This window comes from Folsomia candida, unplaced genomic scaffold, assembly GCF_002217175.1.
Source record: "Folsomia candida strain VU population unplaced genomic scaffold, ASM221717v1 Fcan01_Sc029, whole genome shotgun sequence".
NCBI lineage: Eukaryota > Metazoa > Arthropoda > Collembola > Entomobryomorpha > Isotomidae > Folsomia > Folsomia candida.
The window spans coordinates 1,486,150-1,508,832 of record NW_019091221.1 but is presented as its reverse complement, the minus strand read 5'-3'; the positions used below and the strand labels follow the sequence as shown (position 1 = coordinate 1,508,832).

General features: G+C 37.1%; 7 protein-coding genes across 8 annotated transcripts; 3 read left to right on the top strand and 4 right to left on the bottom strand.

The window, feature by feature from the left end:
- Positions 1 to 66: 66 nt before the first annotated feature.
- On the bottom strand, positions 67 to 2,389 carry LOC110860137. Of its 2 annotated transcripts, none has more exons than XM_035860017.1 (3): positions 1,965 to 2,389; positions 1,246 to 1,629; positions 67 to 789 (listed from the first exon to the last, which is right to left on the bottom strand). In XM_035860017.1, the coding sequence occupies exons 2-3, from the start codon at positions 1,592 to 1,594 to the stop codon at positions 209 to 211; spliced, it is 930 nt and encodes a 309-aa protein (XP_035715910.1). In that variant the 5' UTR covers positions 1,595 to 1,629; positions 1,965 to 2,389; the 3' UTR covers positions 67 to 208. The 2 variants fall into 2 exon arrangements, with proteins under 2 accessions (XP_035715910.1, XP_021964891.1); XM_022109199.2 differs by having other exon boundaries at positions 2,048 to 2,388.
- A 444-nt stretch (positions 2,390 to 2,833) lies between these two features.
- Positions 2,834 to 5,251, bottom strand: LOC118438967. Its single transcript, XM_035859946.1, has 3 exons — positions 4,951 to 5,251; positions 4,799 to 4,868; positions 2,834 to 4,712 (listed from the first exon to the last, which is right to left on the bottom strand). The coding sequence occupies exon 3, from the start codon at positions 4,084 to 4,086 to the stop codon at positions 3,220 to 3,222; it is 867 nt and encodes a 288-aa protein (XP_035715839.1). The 5' UTR covers positions 4,087 to 4,712; positions 4,799 to 4,868; positions 4,951 to 5,251; the 3' UTR covers positions 2,834 to 3,219.
- A 285-nt stretch (positions 5,252 to 5,536) lies between these two features.
- Positions 5,537 to 8,612, bottom strand: LOC118439038. Its single transcript, XM_035860056.1, has 3 exons — positions 8,515 to 8,612; positions 8,123 to 8,219; positions 5,537 to 8,059 (listed from the first exon to the last, which is right to left on the bottom strand). The coding sequence occupies exons 2-3, from the start codon at positions 8,180 to 8,182 to the stop codon at positions 6,596 to 6,598; spliced, it is 1,524 nt and encodes a 507-aa protein (XP_035715949.1). The 5' UTR covers positions 8,183 to 8,219; positions 8,515 to 8,612; the 3' UTR covers positions 5,537 to 6,595.
- Positions 8,613 to 9,144: 532 nt separating this feature from the next.
- On the top strand, positions 9,145 to 11,702 carry LOC110860174. The gene is made up of 4 exons (XM_035860015.1): positions 9,145 to 9,338; positions 9,427 to 9,596; positions 10,904 to 11,110; positions 11,353 to 11,702. Exons 3-4 carry the CDS (start codon positions 10,909 to 10,911, stop codon positions 11,580 to 11,582), a joined length of 432 nt encoding a protein of 143 aa, XP_035715908.1. The 5' UTR covers positions 9,145 to 9,338; positions 9,427 to 9,596; positions 10,904 to 10,908; the 3' UTR covers positions 11,583 to 11,702.
- A 155-nt stretch (positions 11,703 to 11,857) lies between these two features.
- Positions 11,858 to 13,179, bottom strand: LOC118439014. The gene is made up of 2 exons (XM_035860021.1): positions 12,660 to 13,179; positions 11,858 to 12,381 (listed from the first exon to the last, which is right to left on the bottom strand). The coding sequence occupies exons 1-2, from the start codon at positions 13,066 to 13,068 to the stop codon at positions 11,996 to 11,998; spliced, it is 795 nt and encodes a 264-aa protein (XP_035715914.1). The 5' UTR covers positions 13,069 to 13,179; the 3' UTR covers positions 11,858 to 11,995.
- Positions 13,180 to 15,611: 2,432 nt separating this feature from the next.
- Positions 15,612 to 16,878, top strand: LOC110860097 (telomere zinc finger-associated protein). Its single transcript, XM_022109163.1, has 3 exons — positions 15,612 to 15,749; positions 15,948 to 16,266; positions 16,322 to 16,878. The coding sequence occupies exons 1-3, from the start codon at positions 15,612 to 15,614 to the stop codon at positions 16,876 to 16,878; spliced, it is 1,014 nt and encodes a 337-aa protein (XP_021964855.1).
- Positions 16,879 to 18,236: 1,358 nt separating this feature from the next.
- On the top strand, positions 18,237 to 19,360 carry LOC110860131. The gene is made up of 2 exons (XM_022109194.2): positions 18,237 to 18,430; positions 18,489 to 19,360. Exons 1-2 carry the CDS (start codon positions 18,313 to 18,315, stop codon positions 19,238 to 19,240), a joined length of 870 nt encoding a protein of 289 aa, XP_021964886.1. The 5' UTR covers positions 18,237 to 18,312; the 3' UTR covers positions 19,241 to 19,360.
- The last annotated feature ends 3,323 nt before the right edge of the window (positions 19,361 to 22,683 follow it).

Below are 22,683 nucleotides of genomic sequence, written 5' to 3'. Positions count from 1 at the left end.
TCAACTTCGCCATCACCATGACATGGTTGTGGAACGAGACGTGTCTCTTCCCAATTTTAATATTTTAATGCAAATAACGTACCTTGCTTTAAATACAAAGCCTTTATTGAAGAAATATAAGTGGTATACATTATTATAAATATTGAGCATATTAATATCTGAATTTAAAACAATAATAAATTTTTCACACTTATAAATTATAATTGAGCTATGATTTTTCCTCTCCGTTATTCACAACCTTCTCCCAATCCCCACCTCCGTTCAACAATTCCTCATGACTTTCAATCTTTGCCCTAATATCTTTACATATATCTTCCACCTGTCCACACAGCTTGGGTTCTTTCCTCCAACAGTCGACAATCGTTTTGATATCGAGCGCGATGAAGACCACGCCAAGTCCCACCATGAAAGTCCTCGCCCCTAATTTAAGCCCGATAAGGGCCAGCCCCTTGTTCAGTTGCGGTCTCACGACACCAACTAACAACCCACCGAGCTGTTCTTGCGCACACATTGACGCCGTTAACCCACTAATTCCATAAATGTCGCGATTTATGTAGAGAAATTGATAAATTTTGGCAAACGAGATAACCTGGGCGGCATTTGCGGTCGCGGACACACCCATCGATGCGATATCTAACGCTTTGCTGATTTGCTTCCCGGTAAATTCGTACTGTTTTAGGCGGATTTCGAGAAGAGCTTCGAGCTCTTTTACGGTCCTCTTGTGTAAAATGGATTTCGTGACATCGGTACCAATCGTGGTGCCGACGCCGGCAACGGTGGTGGCGATACCTGCAAGCATTCAATAAATTTCTGATTGGTATTTGTTGCAAATTATGCGTAAAATGGTAGAGTATAGAGAAAGGCTATCTGCATAAAAATTAGTTTCCTAAATTTACTATCGTAAAATCAATAGATCATTTTAAAATTCAATTTTAATTTAATTTAAAATTTTAAGGTATCATAACTCTTTGCACTCATCGCGACTCTAAGTTTTCCTAACAATTGGGAGTGAAGTAATTTCATGCACAAATAGTTAAGTCATTCGTGTTTAAATGCACAAATTTCAAAATTTTAGATGATTTTTTTGGAATTTGTGTCGTCTATAAAATTTGTACTGTTATCACGAAGGTGATGTGAGTACCCCTAATAATTAGATTATAATATTTTTTTCGTTGCGTACACCGTGTACCCAAGTGAAAAATAATTCGCAATTTTTCCTCGCCGAATTAGTAGTAATCCAATTACCTGCCGCTGTCGCTGTGAGAGACAACCCTGCCGTAAAAGGTGCCAATAAAACGCCCGAAATCGTCAACACCGATCCCACAATGGACGCCGAACTACTCGCAGTTTTCGATATGGCACAATTTTTATGCCGTTTTCTTAATATGACACATATTTCGGTGAGCTTGGCCAGTAACTCGGTTTCAGACTTGATCAGGTCGACGATACATTGTTCCATGGAGATGGGGGATGAGGCTGATAGTTTGGGATCGTTGGGGTGTAGCTCGGGATAGATATTTGTGGGAGGTGGTGGAATTTCTGGGTATAATTTGATATAATCTATAATCTCTTCGCCTTCTTGGTTAGACCCCATTGTAGGAGATGAATTTCGGATTTTGCACAGATTTTCTGCAAGAATGAAAATGAAAATGAAAATGTATAATAAGATGCTTGGCAATCCAATGGTATGGACATTAAAGTTAAACACAATTATGGTTCAGCGTATAAACTTTGAAGATCAAAATCTCCGCTATCTCTAGGTCGATTTTCAAAATTGAGAATGTGTTTGCAAGCTATTGACCCGTGCTGTATTAAAAATTTTTAATTTTGAAAATCGGCCTAGAAATGGCGGAGATTTTGAACTTCAAAATTTACACGCTGAACCAAAATTATGTTCAATTTTAATATACGAACCACAAGAAATATCATAATTCATCCAGATTTTTTTTATTTACAACGTTTACCTCAGTTTACGACGCTGACGTGAATACCCCCATTATATATAAACTCATTTTAAATTTTATGATTTACCCAAGAGTTTACTTACATGTTTTTTCCTTATTTCAATAATTTACCCCTAGTTGATAATTCGTTATTGTAAAGTGCGTAGTTATCACCGCAGATAAAAGGATATCTGACATAACGTTGTGCTATAACTATACACTACCAAAATTAAATTGCAAACTAGTAAACTAGTAAAATAAATTTCATCTTAAATACTTAAATAATCACCGTATTTAATTAAATTTCAAAACAAATAATAAAACAAATCCGATAGTAAATACTTATCCGATTTTTAAGTAGTTTCGCAGCTGAGCAGATCCATTCAATGATGAATGAGTGACTGCATTGTCCGTTAACAGTTGGAAGAATTAGTGTGAAAGTATGTAGTACATGTAAATGCTGACATCATCATGGGACAGATCATCGCGTATCTATCTACTCTTGTTCAGTTGTTACTTGGCAAATGTCCATCTCACTCGTATTTCTGTGTCTCATGAAATCTGCATGACTTGCTTTTGTTCCCATCCCTACAGTGGGGGAAAAGGATTGTACTTTGTTCAGTATATATGTATTTCAGTCGTTATCATGGTACATTATGCATGCTAAATATGTCGGAGCATTATTACGAGATCAAATTCTTACTGATAGGTTTGCTGGTGGAGATTTGCAATTACTATTTGCTAGGACCTTAAGACTATGATAAGACATTTACATGAAAATGTTGCTAAATAGGGCAAAAATGTAACGCTTGATGATTTTAGTGATGAATTAAATATTTATCACACGTATTTATTTTTCATATTTTAAACTAATTTTATAACGAGGCAATTCAACTCCCCCTACTCCCCTTTGTAATAGTTTAGGAAAAATTTTACAAAATTAATTTTTCCTAGAAATGTTTACAGTGTTTACGAAAGAGTATGTTAATTGCCACGATATGTACGCAAATAAAGGTAAGATATACGTATCAACATTAAAAATATATATCAATCTGTCATTGTCAATAACTTATTCAGATATACGTACATATTTTGTATATGAAATTGGAGAAAATGTGAAATTAAGTTAATTTTTACCACAAATTTAGATATTTGCATTTAAACTTAATCTCCGAAATAGATCCAGAAGAGGCATCCTTTCATTTCACATAAATAAGGAGATAAATTATCAAAAAATTCCGTGGGCAAAAAACAACTAAGAACGTCTAAACAAAGACTAACCCCCTAATAAATCCCCCTTTCTCATCATCATATGAATATCATCCTCCAAAAAGCCATACTTTCTCCCCATTCTAACAAACTCTTCCACCCCTCTTGTCCTCTCTTCCCTCCACTTCTTGTCCAACACGTGATACCCCAGGTTCGGAAAAGTGGTGCGGACCCGCTCAAAAAACTCGGCCGTATCCTTCCACTCCCAGTAGTCACTTTTAGCGTCATCCTCATTATTACAGGCGTCACTTAAGCTGATACACTTCGCAACCCTAAACTTCACCCCAGCCGGGAAAGGGATATCTAACCGTTTCAACGTTCCACACGGCGTGGTACCCTCTGCCATAAAACTATTGTATAAAAATGGAACCAGTGCTTCAAAATAGGTGCCATCACTTAGCAAATCTTGACCCTCAAACTTCCCCTCGCTCCAATCCTTCTCAACGATAATGGACTCCAAAGCGGGAAATTGTACCGCGTAGTTCAAAACTTGACTCTCATACGTTAACGTAATTTGAGGTATTTTACCACTCCATCTCTCCTCCCCATAGGGAACTCTTGATAGTTTGAAGACCTTTAATTTCGGCAATATTGGCATCATCATGGCAAAAACGTATTCCTTGGGACAATCCCGGATCGAAACGATGTTCAAATGGACCAATGTATGGGCTAGCTTTGTCCCAAGGTTGGAACAAAGGAGTGGTTGCCAAACACTTGAAATGGGGGAAATCACAAGCCTCGTAATGTTTAAGGTGACCAAATCAATTATCGGGATGGGTGGATTTAGCTGAACGTATCGGATAGAATTTTTCACAGAAAACCCTGTCAGCGCAGGCGCAAAAGATCGCCACCACGCGGCATATTCCTTCGTCATTGTCCACCCCAGAGGACGTTGCCCACCCCAAGATGTGTAATGTGGGGGAAATGAGACACTATTCTGGGAATGAGATCTCTAACCAGTGCCTGGATATTAGGATACTCAACCCCGTGTTTGCCGATTCTCGGTTGCACGTTAATCACCAACTTTTTAACTTTCGGGAGTGAAAAGTTCAACGGGATGAGGTCAACGTAGTCATCCGATTGGAGTGATGGGGCATCCCGACCACGTCCTTGGTGCAAGAGGGGACACAACTCTAGAGATGTTAGGTTCGTAAATTTTTGTAAACTTTCAAAAAAGGAATTGTTCTCGTATCTTTCCGCATTCAAATGCCAGTCAATGTCAAGGTGGGTGACGAATGTTGCATTTTCCATGGCAAAAAAGTTAACTTGCATGGGTAGATTTCTCAAGTCTTCCTGTCTAATGAAGTAGAGGTTGACCATTTTGTGACAGTGGGACCGATACCGCATCAGGGTTACATAACGATGTAAGTTGGACGTAGTTATGGTAACTGGACGTCGGGAGAGGAGATGTTTTCGAACTTCCGACTCCCACTTGGAATTTACTTGAGTGCAAGAAATGAGGTCTCGACTAGGGAGGAAGGTTGCAATTTGATGAATAATCTGAAAGAGTGTGAGAAATTTCTAGGAATTAAATTGATTGATTATTTGGAAGGTTGCGTGTAAATGAGTAGTATGTAGTATCTTACCAAATGATTTGACCCGATTTCCCCAACTTCACTATATGTATCATTGTTGCTCATCATTTTTGCAGTATTTCTAAGAAATATAGAAATTATCTGTAAGGAAGGATTCACTAAAATTGTACAACATGGGGTTTAAATATTTACTTGTATTTCACCTCGTGTTTTTTTGCGAAGGAAAATTATTCGCACTTTGAAAAGTGTTGTGCTTTGTATTTAGAGTACACGAAACCAATGCGTTTTCCAAAATGACAAAACCGTTCCCTGCCCTGTTAATAACGGACTGTCCAACATTCACTAAAATAAACTAAAAATAGAAAGGTTTCCTGACTACTTTCTTTAAACACCAAAATAGAAAGGGACACACATTCTAATCAACCAACGGTTTCATTTTGGGTCAGTTGGGTCAGTAATGACCCAATTTACCCTTACTCAACTAATCCCTTCGACCAGTGTTCCGGATGGCATAAATTCCAGTGGTAATAACTGGTTTTAACCGGCCAGTTTGGCCAGTCAAAATGCATATCGTTGACGGTCAAAATTGGCTAAAATTAAATTTTTGTTTTGAATTTTCTAATTTCTAAGAATATATATAATAATACCCATGGTATATCGATAATTCCAAATCTAACGCAATTAACATGCTCGTCTTATAAAATCCAAATCTTCTACAGTATCAGAAATGTAATCGTATCAAAGTCAAGGGGAGAATACAAAAAAATAAATAACTCTCCACTTTCGTGATGTATTTTTATTCGTTGAGATGAAAGTAATTTACATAATTTTGCATTTCGACGAAGTTTTGGCAGTATATAAGCTTCCACTAATTTTGACCACTTCTAGCCGGCCACTGGTCAAAATGACTTGGCCGGTAGAGATGGAACACTGTCTTCGACCATTCGAAGAACTATTTTACGCAACCTTTTTCCAATACGAATCTCTATGGTTTCGTTCGAGCTGGTACCCAGTACTAAAGCTTATTTCAAATTTGCTCAGTTTCCCACAAAAAACGGGAGTATGGGGATTTTTCACCTGGGTGGGTACGTTGCTTCATCATCCCCGTTTTTGTTTTTTACTCAGGTGAAAAATCTCCATACTCACCATTTTTTGTGGGAAACTTGAAATAAGCAAATTTGAAATAAGCTTTAGTACTGGGTACCAGCTTGGTTTTGTTAATACTTTGCCCAGAATAAAAATATTTTTGTGCTAATCACATTTCCACATGATTGTGAACATTTTTTTTCTAAAACCAACCCACAGCATTCATCGCACTTCGGTAGTATTTACATACATATGATGCTAACAATACTTACGTATATGTATATATTCACATATATATTTAGATAAAATGGATGGTATTCACAAAGAATACTTTTTTTAATGCTTTGTTGTATAAAATTCTTTTAAAAAATACTCTCATAAATATATTACTAGAAGCAAAAATCAATGTGTTTCAAATTTATGCGATAGATATAAATATTACTTAACATTGATAAAGTTTAATATACAAGTAGAAACTAAATATTTGAGAAATGTGTTTCAAATCGGGTAGCAAAAAGTGTTTCATGTTATGGTTCGTACATTAAAATTAAAGACAATTTGGTTCAGGTTGTAAAATTTGAAGTTCAAAATCTCCGTCATTTCTAAGCCGATTTTCAAAATTAAAAAGGTTTTATGCACCATGGGGCAATAGGTTTTATAACCATTTAGAAAATCGGTCTACAAATAGCGGAGATTTTGAACTTCAAGCTGAACCAAACTTGTGTTAACTCTAATTTACATACATGGTTTATATTTATAACATTATACATTTTTACACCCAATAAGTAAATTCGCATGTCTCATCATCATGTGGATGTCGTCCTCCAAACATCCCAACTCTCTCCCCATTTTAACAAACTCTTCCATCCGTTTCACCCTCCCTTCCACCCACGCCTTTTCCAACACGTGATACCCCAAATTTGGAAACGTGGTGCGAATCCGCTCAAAAAATTCTGCCGAATCTCTCCACTCCCATCCATCGTCAGCATCACGCCCCACCCTGAACTTTAACCCCACCGGAAACGGGATATCTAACCGCCTCAACGTTACACACGGCGATGTACCTTCCGCCATAAAACTTTTGTACAGTAATGGAACCATTGTTTCAAAAAAGGCGCTGTTCGGCATCTCACAATTCGGTCCATTATTCCTTCCCCATTCTTTCTCGAAAATCAAGGCCTCCAAGGAGGGAAATTGGACCGCGTAGTTCAAAACTTCATTCCCAAACTTGAACATGACTTCGGGTACTTTGCCATGCCAGTCGTCTGTCCCGTGTGGAGCCTTAGTTAGGTGGAAGACCTTCAATTTGGGCAGGATTGGCAGCCCAACGGTGCAAACTTCATCCTTGGCGTAACTCCGGACACCAGAATATCGCAAATGGGTTAACCTTGGTGCCAGATTGTTAACAATATTTGAAAATTGGTCGGGAGCAGAAATGTACGAAATGCAGGAAATATCTAGCCTCGTTATGTTTATAGTGACCCCGGCAACAAACAAGATTGGTGGAACTGCCCTCACCAAATCGTCGTGGGTCTGCAGGGTAAAACTTGTCAATTTAGAGGCAAAAGAACTCCACCATGTGACATAGTCTTTCCTCAATTGTCCCCTTGTCAGGGGGACGTTTCCCACCCCGAGGTGGGTAATATTGGGGAAATGTGGAACTATCTTGGGAATGAGATTTCGAACAAATCTAAACACGTTGGACTTGTGAAATTGGACCCTAGGATTTCTGGAATCGTCGGGTTTTACTGTAATTATCAATTTTTTTAATTTGGAGAGACTAAATTCTGGCGGGATGGGATTCGGGAATGTGTCTGAATGCAGGGGTGGTTGCCCGAGACTTCGCACGAAGGGGCATAACTGTAAAGATTTTAGATTTGTAAATTGTTGCAAAACGGAGAAAAACTTGTGATTCTGTTCAATCGCGTTCAAATGCCACTCGAGGACCAGGTGGGTGACGAATGTTGCGTTTACATCGGCAAATGAGGCAAATTGGGTGACTATAGTGCTCAAGTCGTTTTGTCCAGAGAGAGGAAGGTTGACCTTGTTGTGACAATAGGATCGATATTGCATGTCTGCCAGGTATTTGGGTATCTTGAATGCAGATAGGGTTACGGGACAGCGGGAGAGGAGATGTTTCCGAACTTCTGTTTCCCACATGGAGTTTACTCGAGTGCAAGAAATTAGATCCCGATTGGGCAGGAAGGTCGCTATTTTCTGAATAATCTGAAGGAAGAGACATTTTTATTAATTAGAAACTGCTTTGGTTTATGAAAGGTTAAACTGTACCAAGCCATTTGTGCCGATTTTCTCGACACACGCGGTGCTTTCGTCATGGGGGGCCAGCATGTTCGCCTGGTTGAGAAATTTGTGGGATAATTTTTATCTGTAATAATGATAAGATTATTCACAGTTTTCCTGAAATCTTATCACAGCGATATGAATCACATACACATAAATAATAACATAAATCAAGTGGGATTTATTGTGATTTTAACAATCTCCAGGTAGAAATTTACTTAGATAATATATACGCTACAAGATGATGACTATTAAAATCACAGAAATCAATGTCTAAACTATGGTTATCCTCAGTTTTAATGATACGTAGTTGACTAATATTTAAATATCTTAAAATGCAAATTATTTTACTTCGTATTTTTTGCCAATGAATTTATTACCAAAGAAAAATATCAGAAAGGGCCGAATATGACTATGGGTAGAGGAATTAAAGTCCCTCGGCAGAAAAACGAGACGTGCTGCTGCTTCTCTGTAAAACTGGGAGGAATAGAAAGCACAAAATATTTATGAAAGGGTCGAAGTAAAAGTACAAAAATAAAATAGAAACCTTTACAGTGTCCTTGGATTTAGGAACTTTCCCACAAAACCAGACCAGAAGAATAGAAAGGGTCAGAATTCCTCACACAGAAAGGGACCAAATGTACCTTTCATTTAAACTCACCTAATCATTTTTTCGACCCTTCTCGAACGAATGGAAAATATTTTATTGTTGGGATCGTTCAGAGCATTCTACAATATAAACTAACCAGTGGCCCAGGGTACGGTGGGGGCACATGTATTTATATTGCAGGGTGAGAGGTGGACTAGCTTATTTAAGTGATGTAATAAGATGCATATAGAAACTGCGCGTCCCCACTCTTCTGCAGTACGCACTTCGATAAGGCATTGTCCAGAATTGACGTCAACTTTAATTACATTATGAGATAGGGAGTTATAACATGGAAGGATAGGGATTTTAAGTTGACGTCAATTCTGGACAATGGAAATATTTTTATGAAAATTTAACCTCACATATTCACGCATGACCTTTTCCTCAAACCGTAGGAGAAGTACCTAAGTAAGGTACATGCAGGGTACCAGTGGTACCACAGAACATTTAATATCTCTCCATGAATGCAATTCGTGCCCCAAGACGTTCTCCTCGCTGCGACGTTTCGAACAGCATTTCGACACTCTTAACCATGATGCCGAAGTTAAAGTTGAGGTAAGTACATAGGTGAGATCACAAATTGTGTCAAACTCTTATTTGACACCCCCTGGTGTAAAAATTGTTCAGAATCATGATTCTTCAGCTCGAAAACATGGACAAGTTGGAGCGTCTGGATTTATGCGAAGTTCCGGAGTTCAGGGGGAGTATTGTTATCGGGCATATTCTGAAGAAGGGGCATGTTTGGAGGGGGGTGACACAGTTCACAGTTGAGACTGTGTGGGTTAGAGAGTGCAGATTTGATAGGGAATATTGGTGAGTTTTTTTTAAACTTGGGAATATTAGGGTGATTTGCAGGGCTGGGCAAAATACATGGTTCTTAAAATAATGAAAATACATTTCTGCTAATGTACAAAATACAAATACAAAATACTAGGGTTGTCTTAAAATACAAATTACAAAATACTTTTCGCAAAATCTACAGAAGTCTAAAATACAAATTACAAAATACAAAATACTTATTTAAAATACTTTTCAAAATACATCGTAATTAATGTTGATATTTATAAACCCTTAAATGAAACAAGTTTCAAAATTGGCCAAATTTAATACCGAATTTTATTTCACAAAATAAGTAACAAAACATAATTAGAATAACTTGTTGAAGGAGTTAAAACTTGTTAACTCAACAAAGTTAGAATTTCGGAATTCTAATCAACAAGACTTCGTCGGTTCGGTGTCGAAATCATTTTTGAATAATTAAAGAGCCTTTTAACCTGTCCAGAAGGGAAGGGAGTGTTATATTTTAAACACACAGATTTAATAGGTGGAAACTTGTTTAACATTTGAATATCAACAATTGAACATTTGATAAAATTTTCATACTCTGTTCTAACTTTTTCTTCAAGATTGTTGGACGAATCGTTTGCATCCTCAAAATTACAGAAGTTCGAATCTTAAGAGTTCATTATTTCATTTGATTCGTTATTCTTTTAAGGAACTTGCATTTAAAAATACATTTTTGTATTTTACCGGGTTCAAATTGGAAAATACAAAATGCATTTCAACCCGCTGACACAAAATACAAAATACTTTCACGTGAAACATGGAGCTTAAAATACAAAATAGTATTTTGTAGTTTGTAGTTTGTATTTTGTATTTGAAATACTATTTTGCCCGGCCCTGGTGATTTGTAGTATTGGGGGTGTTCATGTCATCATTGTAAACAGCGTAACTTTGGTAAATGTTGATAAGTAGGTGAACTTTTACCATAGTACAATTGTTTTCTACGGTGACGTGAATACCCCCATTTGGAACAATTTTGCCAATAAGTATTTTGCCAAAACTTGCAAAATATTTATATCTACAAATATTCAGAGAAAATTTTATCTGAATTTTGTAATTTGTTACCTTTTTAAAATCGTGACGTGAATACATCTAATATTTGTTTACAAATTTCGACAAATTATTTATGACATGTTATTAGTATTGGGGGTATTCACATCACTGTAGAAAACAGTGGTACTATGGTAAAAGTAGTAAAAGTTTTCAATTTTCGATTTTTACACTATTTACCACGGTAACGTGAATACCCCTATTAATCAATCCTGTAAATATGTTAGGTCCAATGTTCCCATCTCTGAGGAAACTTAGCGTCTCCGTGAGCGAGTGGATGTCCAAGGGGGGAGAACAAGAGAACTTTCTGGTCACCGAATTTGACGAATTGGCCAACTTGACAGGTCTCACGCATATCGAAGTTCTGGCCCCATTTCCGATCAGCTTCGCAAAATTTGTTGACTTTCTCCAATATCTGACAAATTTTTCGCCCGGTAAGAATTCTAGAATTGATTTAATTGAAATGAATTAAAATGAGATCGAATTCTTGCAAAAATTTGCGAATTGCGAATTTATTGATCTTGATTGATTATGTAATTGGTCCTGATAGCTACAGGATCGGCTGCTTATAAAATATAGCAACATATATGTATAAATTTGATCTCATTTTAATCGAAAAAAATTAATTTTGATTTTTTAGATATCGACATTTTAACCAATTTTTTAAAATTTCCAGATGTTCCAGAAGTACGCGTGACACACTGTATCTGCCACGGTGACGATGACATGTCCGAGTACAAAGGGTATCGAAATGTGGAAATTGTCCAGGAACAGAAAAACAGATTTCTCCGACTTATCCCGGCCCTTAGGATTAGTAGGAATTTGACCCTGATTTCTGGACTTGTCCTCGCTCGCCAGATAGGTCTCGAGTTTCGCAAGGATGCCGAACTCACGTGCAGATTCTAAATTTTGCAAAAATAGGGGTTAAAATTTTATACTATTTTCCGAAGATATTGTGATACAGATTAATTAAATTTAATTGAAGGCCAATGTTAATCATATATTTTTTTGCACACGATATTTTGAATCATATCACAAATTATTTAGTACTACTTATCTTCGTAGAATTTAAATATGTTAATTAAAATTAAAACCTTGTCGGTTTCAAATTTATTTAGTAATTAAGCCGTAAATAAATATATTTATTGTGCGAATAATTTGCAAAAATTTTTCATCAAATATAAGATTATATTATCTTTTTAGAATTTATTTATAATGCAAATATGTACATGCAACAATTTCACGATAATTCGCATTTATTCAGAAATTCGGCACATTTTGTGATATACATGTTTCTGTAATACTTGTGTGAACCGATTTCACGCCACGCGTCGCCAAATACGAACCGCGGTATTTTTTGGGCGCACTTCTACATTACTATGCAGAAATCGGGCCGATTGATACAAATAAAATCCATCATTTAAAGTATCGTCATACCCAGATCGCCACCATGGACTCCATCCGGTCTGAGGAAGTTCTAAGTAATGCGGTTTTCGGTCATCCCAATTGTATCGTGTGTACTCGACTGCGGCAAGCTGTCTAGTCGCGTCACCTTGATTTTTTCCAAATGCAGCAGACCCGCTTCCTTCCGCCCGGAAAAATAGACCGGCATAAGTTGCCGTAACATCCCCCCACCCGACTTGTGGCCATGTAGCTGTTGGCGCGGGCTGGTTGGGTAGTTGGACATAAATGTATCCGACGGGAACTAAGAAGAGTGACGTGAAAAAAAAACAATTAATAAAAGCAGTAACTTAAATATTTAAAAATAATATAGAAAAGTGTTCTTTTCTTGCAGGTTCAATGCATAAATTGCACTGCAAAGCAAGAAAGTGCAAGAAATAAATAGAACGCCTATTAACTATATGGGCGGAAAGAGTTTCTTGTACCGATGCGTTTCTTGCAGGTGGTAAAATAATTTTAGTCCGCTGCAAGAAACGCAAAGGTGATTACTGTCACAAGAAACACTGCTATAGAAATTAGTACCCGGGTTGTCCCTTAGTTCATTGAGCGCTCTTCTCAACTCAATTATTGCCAATTGTGTCTCATAAGGACTCCAAACTTGAAAAGATTCGCAAACCGCCCAGTTTCCCGCTTCACAATTTACATCTTTCCACAATCCTGGCGTATCAGCCGCCATGGTCCAACCGGATTGTAGTTGGACACAATTCCGACCAATCGTCGCGGATGGGGAGCCAGGTACCCAGTTTGCATAGGTGGACACGATTTTACCATCAACCCATATAAATTCTTCGGGGCGACCAGCCTCAGTGTTTCTTGTTGCCCCAATCCAAACATTGTTGACGACGGAGGATGAATTGAAAAGAAGGTTGCTTATAAAATCTTGCTCAGATGCGGAATTTATAGTGGCCAAGCGGCAACCTTGACCGGCCATATTTCTACATTCTTCCAACGCCTGATTCCAGGTTAGGTAATGGTCAATAAGTTTGAAACATTTTGTGTCACTGTATTTAATTGAGGTTGGGTCGCCACAGCTGCCTTTAATTATGACTAAAGTACAAATTTTAATTTTAGCATGTAGTGTAATTAGAAAAAAATATTTATGACATATTATTGCCAGGGTTTCAAAAATTTACGACTCATGGGTTTTAATGGTTTTCTTGGGTTTTATTGGGTTTTTTGGGTTTTATTATAAATTTCAACAAAAAATAGTTTTTAACTATTGAAAATTTAAATGCTAGCATATATAATTCTTTGTTCAGTATACATGAAGTTGTTTTAGTTTTTAAAAAAATAATTTTTAAATCAACTTTGTCAAGACTTAAAGGTTACAATCGATTTTTGTCAGATTTATATGAAAATTGTAATAGTGAAATAAGCTTCTCATTTTCAGTATAAACACATTTTCTAAGGCGTTGTAAATTTTTAAATTCAATTTTATGGTAAAACTATGCAAAATTCGAATAAAACCAATTAAAACCGAAATAAAACCCAGTAAAACCCAAATAAACACCATTTAACATGGTAAAACCCATTAAATGTAACTCACTAAAACCCAAAAACCCAAACCCAATAAAACCCAGGGTCGGAATACCCTGATTATTGCTACGTATTACCCTCATTCGCTTCAATACCCTGTGACACACAGACCACGACAAGATACAATAAGTTCTGAAAATCCATGGTACTGGAACCAACGTTGTGGTTGTTAATGATTTTGAAAAATTAATTATGATATGATATTGGATAATTAATTCAATTGAAAAATATTTGGACAAGTTTCGTAACCACTTGCTGGTTGAGATGGGACAAGTTGTGGCAATATTTTATACTTTTTATACCCATAATTGACCCATTTCTGGATCTAATTTTAACTTTTGTCAATGAAATAGGTTAATTTAGAGTAAAGAAATAACAAACTTTCGGCGAAAGCATTTAATCAATTTTAAATGCTTATGAAACAGAAATTCTGATAGCGGAATCTTTTGAAATAAGATTACACGTGGAATTGGATTTGTGGGTTATCAGCAGTGATATAGATAAATTTAAATAGATACACAAACGTTCTCCTTTTTTAAGCTGAATGTATATCATGTGTTGTTTTAATTTTGCGAAAAAAATGTAAACATTGTCCTCCACCACCTATATATGTGATTTTGTGATGCACTAGTGTGATGCATAGATGGGGGGAATGAAAGGTGAGTGGACCAGGGGACCTCCGAAAGTCTAGAACTTATTTTAATGTTTATTTTTGGTCCAGAATGTTAGAAAATAAAAGGGATTCACTTGTTTCTGATTTTGTTTGTGGGTGTGGTTCAAAAGTGGGGTTTCCCAAAATTTTGAAAAAGTCGCAAAATGCCGCAAACAGATAATTTAATACAGATCAAAAAAGTGTATTGGACATGGGATCTATTAGCCCAGTCCAAAATAAAAACAGACCCTCGTGACCTGCTTTTGAGCGATCTTTTATGTCATTTTTCTAAAAACCCCCTGCATAAGCACATTTTGGCCGTGGGTTTTGAGAAAAATTACGTCAAAGTTCGCTCAGATCTAGATTTTGATCATTTTTGCCTGACTTGTCAGCTGTTTTTATTTTGGACCACACCCCCAAAAAAATCAGAACAAATGAATCACTTTCATTTTATATGGCAGGGTGGGAGGTGGACTAGCATATTTAAATGGTGTAATAAGATTCATATAGAAACCGCTCGTCCCCACTTTTCCGCGGTATGCACTTCGAGAATGAAAATATTTTTATGAAAATTTAACATTTTCACGCATGACCAAACAATGGGAGAAGTACCTCACTAATCCTAAGGATAAGGGAATAAGGGTGCATGGTTATCATAGACCATTTAAATAAAGTTTTCTTAATTATCTATGTTTTGGGATGGGACTATCCATTAATTATGTAACGCGATGTAACACTAGGAAGGGATATTACCCCCTTAAAGGGGCAATGCTACAGGTCAATTGACCTTAATTGAAATTAATTTGCGCCACATGTTCAAAAAACTGTTTACTGTTACGTGATGGGTTCTAATTTTTTGAATATTTTTGGGCCACGTAATTAATAAACCGTCCCTTAAACAAGTACAGATTATAGTTATTTTCAAGTCTCAAATTAACAAAGGTATGCCCAGCGCAGGTTAATTTGTTGCGCAAACAGAGTGCAGGAGCAAGTCCTCTGCTGACTCGGCATAGTTACAATTAATTAATTTTTAATTACTACATTTTAACTGTGATTATTTTTAACAAAGTCGACACATCCCTAAGTAAGGTAAGTATAATAATTATCATTCCTAAGTATTTATTTAGTTACCTTCCACAACATGTTTAATAAGTGTTCTAAATTTATTTAATGGTTAAAGGGGGGGGGGAGTACTTTTACCAAATACATATTTTAATTACCCATCATTTTTTCTAGGGAACTTATCCACCCAATAAATCCGTCAGGAATATCTCTCCGTGAAGAAAATGGAATCGTCACCATCATCGTCATCGCCATCGTTACTAATCGAATGCAATTCTTGCACCCAGTCGTTCCCCACGGTGCAACTTCTTAAACAGCATGTCAGCGACACTCATGACCATGATGTTGCAAAATTATGTGAGGTAAGTACATACGCGAGGTCACAGGTTGTGTAAAATTCCATCAAATTTATATTTGTTACCCCCTGGTGTAAAAATTTATTCAGAATTGTGACCTGATAAAATTTGTTTCTGGAAATTCTTGTCGCAATTTTTACCCACATTCCACAATTCTTCACAAATCTAAGTGATTCGAATCTAAAAATTCTCTAATTTTCCCAGGTTTGTGCCGACATGCTGAAAAATTCTGCCGACCTGTCCGCCCACATGCGAAGCTGTCACAATTCATCCCCTCCCCGAGAAGATGGTGACGCCACGGAACGTCCCCGAGTAGAATGTGACATCTGTCATGAAAAATTCAAGTCTGCCAACGACCTACGCCTACATGTCGAAAACTTGCACACCGGCACGTCACAACCTCGCCACATCTGCACATTTCCTGACTGTGAAAAGATATTCTTCACAAAGTTTGACGTCATACAGCACGAGAATCAGGATCATAAAGAGGACCCTGCACGATTTAAGCCCCCGCTGTCAGGAGGTCTTCATAACAAAACCTGGCGCACAGTATCACCTACTCGTTGTCCATGAAACAGAAGGAAATCGTCACTTGTGCACATTTTGTGACGAGAAGTTCTCCACGTGGATCTTTTTGGAGAAACATGTCAAAGCGAAACACTCTGCAAATGATGAGCGACACCATTCCTGCACATTACCCCGCTGTGAGAAAACGTTCCCTTGTAGTATTACCTGCATGCTGCACGAGATTAATGATCATCTTCAAGACAAAACCTGCGATCGCTGTCCGGAGATCTTCTTGACAAAACCTGGGACACGGTTCCATCTCCAAACTGCCCATGAGATAGGGGGAAGTCGTCACTTGTGCACATTTTGCGACAAGAGGTTCTACACATGGAACCGTTTGAAGAAACATGTCGAAACGAGACACTCGGAACATAAGGAGCCACTCTTATCCTGCAAATGCGGATACAAGACGAGTGTCAAGGCCCGATTTGAGAGTCACTGTAAACGGAAACATGGCATCGGGGGGGAGAAGGGGTACGAGTGCTATTTCTGTGGCAAGAAATTCTTCACATTTTACGAATTGAATAGCCACTGTGGGCGAAAGCATACCATGGAGAAACAATTGTGAATTGTTATAAAATATTTAAGTAATTTGGATTTCATTGAGTATTTATTTTATTTATTGAGTTTTCTAATTGTCAGCTGTATTGGAGAAGATTTTAAGTAGGATTATTATTTTTTTAATGTCAATTATTTTTAGTGTTTAATTAATAACTTATTTAATTATGGGTACATATTTTATTTTGATGCGTATCAGTAGATTCGTTATTTTTATAGCCAGAAATTATCATATATGTTGTATCGTATAACTTAATATAATGATTAATTAAATGTATGGTTAGATTAGGATTTATTATAATGATATGTCTGAAATTAATGAACCATTAGTAGAAATGGACGCTAATTGATATTGAATTTTATTTTTGAATATTATTAGATATTTCTAGAAAGTAAACTGTAAAATATTTAATTATTAAGGATGATGAAGTCAAGCTTATAAAATAAATGGCGTCTGTTAATTATCCATCTTTAATGAGTGTTGTGTTTTTGCTAAAATGTACTGATTTTAAATTAACTCCGAGTAGAGTTGTGCCCATTCCCATGGAATTTTGGGAATTCCCAATTTTTCCGGAATTTATTTGTATTCCCTCATATGCTCAGTGTTAAATTAAATTCGTTCGGAATATTCTCAAATTTCGGGGAATCGCTCTCAGGGTATTGCACAACTTCGAGCAAACGAAATTATGTAAGCCAAAGTATTAAAATAGTTGCATTGTAGATAGTTTGTACAGCGATTTTCGTGCAAAATTGAATTATTGTATTTACTTAAAAAATATGCTTTATTATCCAAACTTTTGCAAATATGCACTTACTTCAATATTCGCAAGGTTTCATGTTGAAAGAGAAATTTGCATTATTATGTAAAATTCTACACAAGGTAGAAATGCAGTCAAATCGTGCTATATGCGACTGTAGGTGTGGCACACCTGGGTGCCATGACAATATTTTGGTTGTACTGAATAGAGAATCAATTTTATAAAAATAAGGATTGCAAACTATTAATGCAATGCAGTTTGTCATTATCTTGTCATATATTTGAGAATATATCGATATTCGAATTATGCAGGTTTCGCAATCCTACCAAAAAATTGTAGATTCAGATGACATAATTCTAACCCCAAAATGCTAAAATACTTATGCAATTCTATTTATCTTGGCAAAACCATATGTTTAATGTTTACTCTTTACAACCTTTCACGGACTCTGCCGCAAAATAAGCTAGATTTTATTCTCAATTATCTAGCCTTGACAATCTGTTGTGTACATTTCTAACCAACAACACACCTTGCGTCACCACATTGCCATTCAAATGTGCCAGAGATGCCAAGCCTCTCTCTCAAAATGCAGAATTGATCTATAAAAAGCTAAAAAATCTAGAATTAATCTCACATTCAGTAAAAAAAACTCCAGAATCCTGCACATTCATCCATCCTGCTTCGAGATGGCAAATCTTTGCCTAATTTTTGGCCTCGTGTCTACCTTTTGCTACGCTAATGCCCAATTTACGGAGAATTGGGCAGGCTCGTCATCCCAAACTTTCGTTACGTATGGGACCCATGGTAATTATTCGTCACAAATATAAATTTGCTTAATAATTGATCACAAACAAAATTCCAGGCACTCCCCAATCCGGTTTCGCCGACCCTGACGCCCTTGACGGTCGATCGCTTCGGTTCACTTTAAACCCCAACCCTCCCGCCGGCGTTGGTGGCGCCCCTGCGGCCGAAACTTTCGGCCGCTACAAGTACGGAACTTACTGGACCCGAGCTAAAGCCGCGAACTGCTCCAACCAACCGTTGTCCGGCGTCGTTTCTGGAATCTTCACCTACTTCAATGATCAAGGTGACCGGAACGGAAACGGGATTCCTGACAATTCTGAGATAGATTTCGAATGGCTTTGTGCCGCCCCGGAGGTCGTGCATCTCTCGATCTGGACCGACTATCAGGAAACAGATCCACCAAATATTCGCGTCGTTTACAGAACGATTGACCTCTCGACCGGGCGTGTGCTGATGGACTGTTATCGCGAAAGGTTTGGGGAATGTAGACTTCTTAGCGCGCCGGAACGACAGCCGTCGCAAGTCACCCCGATTTCAGGGTATGATTCATCCACGGAATATTTCTGGTACGGGTTGGAATTTGCGGCGGATCGGGTACACTTCATGATGCGGGGAAGGAATGGTGAGACTATTACGCTGTGGGATTATCGAGGACCGACGGCGAGAATGCCGCAGGATGAGATGCACTTCATGCACAATGTTTGGCACACGAATAACTGGTGGCCGGAGGGGGATGACGGGACGATGATTGAAGCGCCGAGGTCACCGGTCTATATGTATGTCGATTCTAGTAGTTTCACACCGGCATAAATGGAACGGAATTCTAATTTGGAAAACAATATGATTTGATTTTATTGAAAGCCTAAAAACTGCCCTGAATGAAATCGGAGTTAATCAATTGGTCAATAAAAAATCTATTACATAATTTTACATCGAGTCTAGTCGAATAGTCTGTTGTCAATCATCGCTAAACGTTAGCAGGGTTCGAAACGTTCCGCGGACAATGCCCTTCAAGAACTTGAGTACACTTAACCTCTTAATGACAAGATAACCTTCATACCCCGCACACAGAGGGCGAACAGACTTTCTCCATTTTTTCAAAAATTTACTCTTCTCCCCAAGCTCGCGCCACGATTCTTTATTCCTTTTAGACGCTGCGTAAAACCTTCCGCCAAATTCTAGCATTAGAATCCAATAGATGAGCAAACCCATTTCCACCGAGACCAAGACTAGCCGTAGAATTCCTAACGTGCCCCAGTAGTGGAGTAGCATCCAGTTAGCAATCATAGAAAATTGCATCACAACGGCTTGAAATGGGATAAAGACGGGCCCGAAAATCGGCATGTAGAAATTATGCAGTTGTTCGTACTTTCGGTATTCTAACGGCATGAAGTCTGCGGAGCGAAAATCGGGCAGAGTTAGACGTCTCTTACCAGATTTAGGGGCTAGACAGAATTCTGAATAGAATGGGAGCGTGAATGCTGTAAATAAGAAAGCGTTCAATTAATATGCCAGTTAAACATAGTACGCATAATTTCTGTTATGGCAGTATTTAGGCTCACAATACATTTCCTTACCTAGTTGAAACGCTATAACACAACACACCGATACAATCCCTACCCCAGACATAGCTATGACATACGCCTCCCAAGAATGATCCATCCATACCAAGACGGTATTCCTATGTTCCACTGGTATCAAAGAAATCCAGTTGCTTGCCACAGTTCGGTGCAAAATTACACCGGTACCTCCCGCAAATGACGAAAGGGTCCCTGTCGCGAGCAGTAGATAGAACAACCGCTCCAATATCAGGGAAGTTGGAAAAGCTCGAAATTCTTGAAACCTCGAAAAGCAACACCACTTGGACTCGATGTACTTCGAATATCGAAGAACCTGTGTAAGACTTCGGGCCAGAGCATCGCCTCTGATTGAAAGGAGAAGGAAGCAAATGATTGGAATGATTAGGCACATCATGGTAATATAAATAATGTTAAATTCGACGATTTCATCGGCGGTAGATTCTTTTGTTAACGTGGGGAGACAATAGAGACGATAAGTGCCGAATACCCATTGTACCAAGAACAATGTTGTCATCATCCGACAGCAGAAACGAGTTCGGACAGTACAATGGAATCTTTTCGAAGGGATATCGAACCGTATTGGTGAAACGCCGAGGTATGATGACACGCCGAGGATGACGTGAATGAGAAGAAGGACTCTTTTCGAGTACATGTTTCTAGTTCGGAGTATTACTGAATTCTGAACTTATCTTGACTTTTTTCAGTGTGAAATTAAAGGAAGAGGCGTAATTATAGGGTCCATTTTATAAAATGGGACATAATTGGGAATATTTTAGTAAATTCTTCCTCTCGAATTATATTAAATTGCCTGGAATTTTTTTCCTAAGCTGATTATATCTAAATAATAAACTAAAGTCTATAAAATCTAAATTGTTCAATATATTTGGAAATAGTTATATATACGATCACCGTTTTCATGTATTGGAACATGCATTCAGAAATTAACCATCTTCTATAATGATTGTATATAAATGTAACTAATTTGTGTCAAATTTGTCGTAAGTACAAACGTTAATAAAATTGGCGGATATGGGCCATATCTCAATCTATTATGGAATATGGTATGAAAATATACTTTGCTCTGAAACTTTTATGGCGTAATTACCCAGGTAAAATTGGATTTCTAATTGAGACTAGTATGTAATTTGGAACACTGCCAATTAATGTTTATTTCAACCTAAAGTCAACAAAATTTCAAGCGCTCCGGATAGACAGACAGAACTGACAAAAACTTAAGCCGTATCGACAATTATGTAAATAATTTGACATTATTACCTAAGACGGGGATAACCATAATTACAGTCATAAGGCCGATTTCAACATATTCTAGCGACAAATCAAATCATTGGGATGAATACGAGGGTATTCCGGTGGAAATTTACAATCGGTAGGTTCCGCACCGTTTTTGACCAAATTTTTTTCTAAATAACATAATTTGAACATATTAAGAAAGCTGTAATTTTTTAGGTCAATCCATTACCAATTGACTTCTTGGCTAATCTGCAAAGTTATCCTCGAAAATACTCACAAAAATATGATTTCATGTCAATTTTATTTTAAACTTTTTGAATAATTCGTCAAAGATTAGATACTGAATGTTAAAAAACATTATTCGCCCTAAACTTGAAGCATACGGCCATTAATTTGCGATTGCGACGCCACGATTGCCCCTCCAGGGTTAAAAATTCTATGACGCTTCGATATTTAATTTGAAAATCTGACATTTTTTTTGTCGAGCTTAACTTTGCAGGTTCACCACGAAATCAATTCGTAATGGATTAACCTAAAAAAATTACAGCTTCCTAAATATGTTCAAATTATGTTATTTAGAAAAAATTTTGGTTAAAAACGGTGCGGAACTACCGATTGCAAATTTCCAATTAACTTGCGCCGTGAATTATGCTTTTCCTTGAACTTGGCAAGATGGTGAATGTAACTTGACTCAAATAAATAAACCAAAAACTGGAAACTATCTGGAAAACTGGAAACTTATTGAAAATTTGAAATGAATTTTATTCACACAACTGGTCAGCATTAAAATTACACGACTACTTACTACGAGCTTTTCTTTGTACTGTTCTCTCTTCCAGCCCATGCTTCACCAAACCTTAATGGTAGACTTACACTACTTATTTACTAAATCTTATTATTAAAATGAATAAACAACTTAAAAACATTTAATATATTACCATATGACAATTAATGTCCATAATGAGTTACTCTAAATGGATAAAAAAGATTTAGACGTGTTCGAGCTATAATAACTGAGATTTTGAACTTATAGTGCCGATTTTGGACACTTTTCTCGAATCCCCTATCCTTAACCATTGCGACTTTGAGGTCGATTTTGAAAAATATGTATTTTCAAAAAATTACGAAATAATATGAACTAACACCTATAATTCAAACTTTAATAACAAAAAAGGTGGTCTAGTTCGAGCAATTATTACGCTGCTATTAAATTTTGAAATTCTTATATTTAACACTGTATACTCACTACCGATACACCACAACTCATTACCAAGGAGTAGAAGAATCAAATCCCTAACCTTACAAGTAAATCACAAAAATCGCGAAAGAATTAGATTTCATTAAAAATACTTATTAACTCGATTTTCAGGTAATTAACGACCATACTTAACTTAACTTAATTCTATTTTGTCGACACCCAAA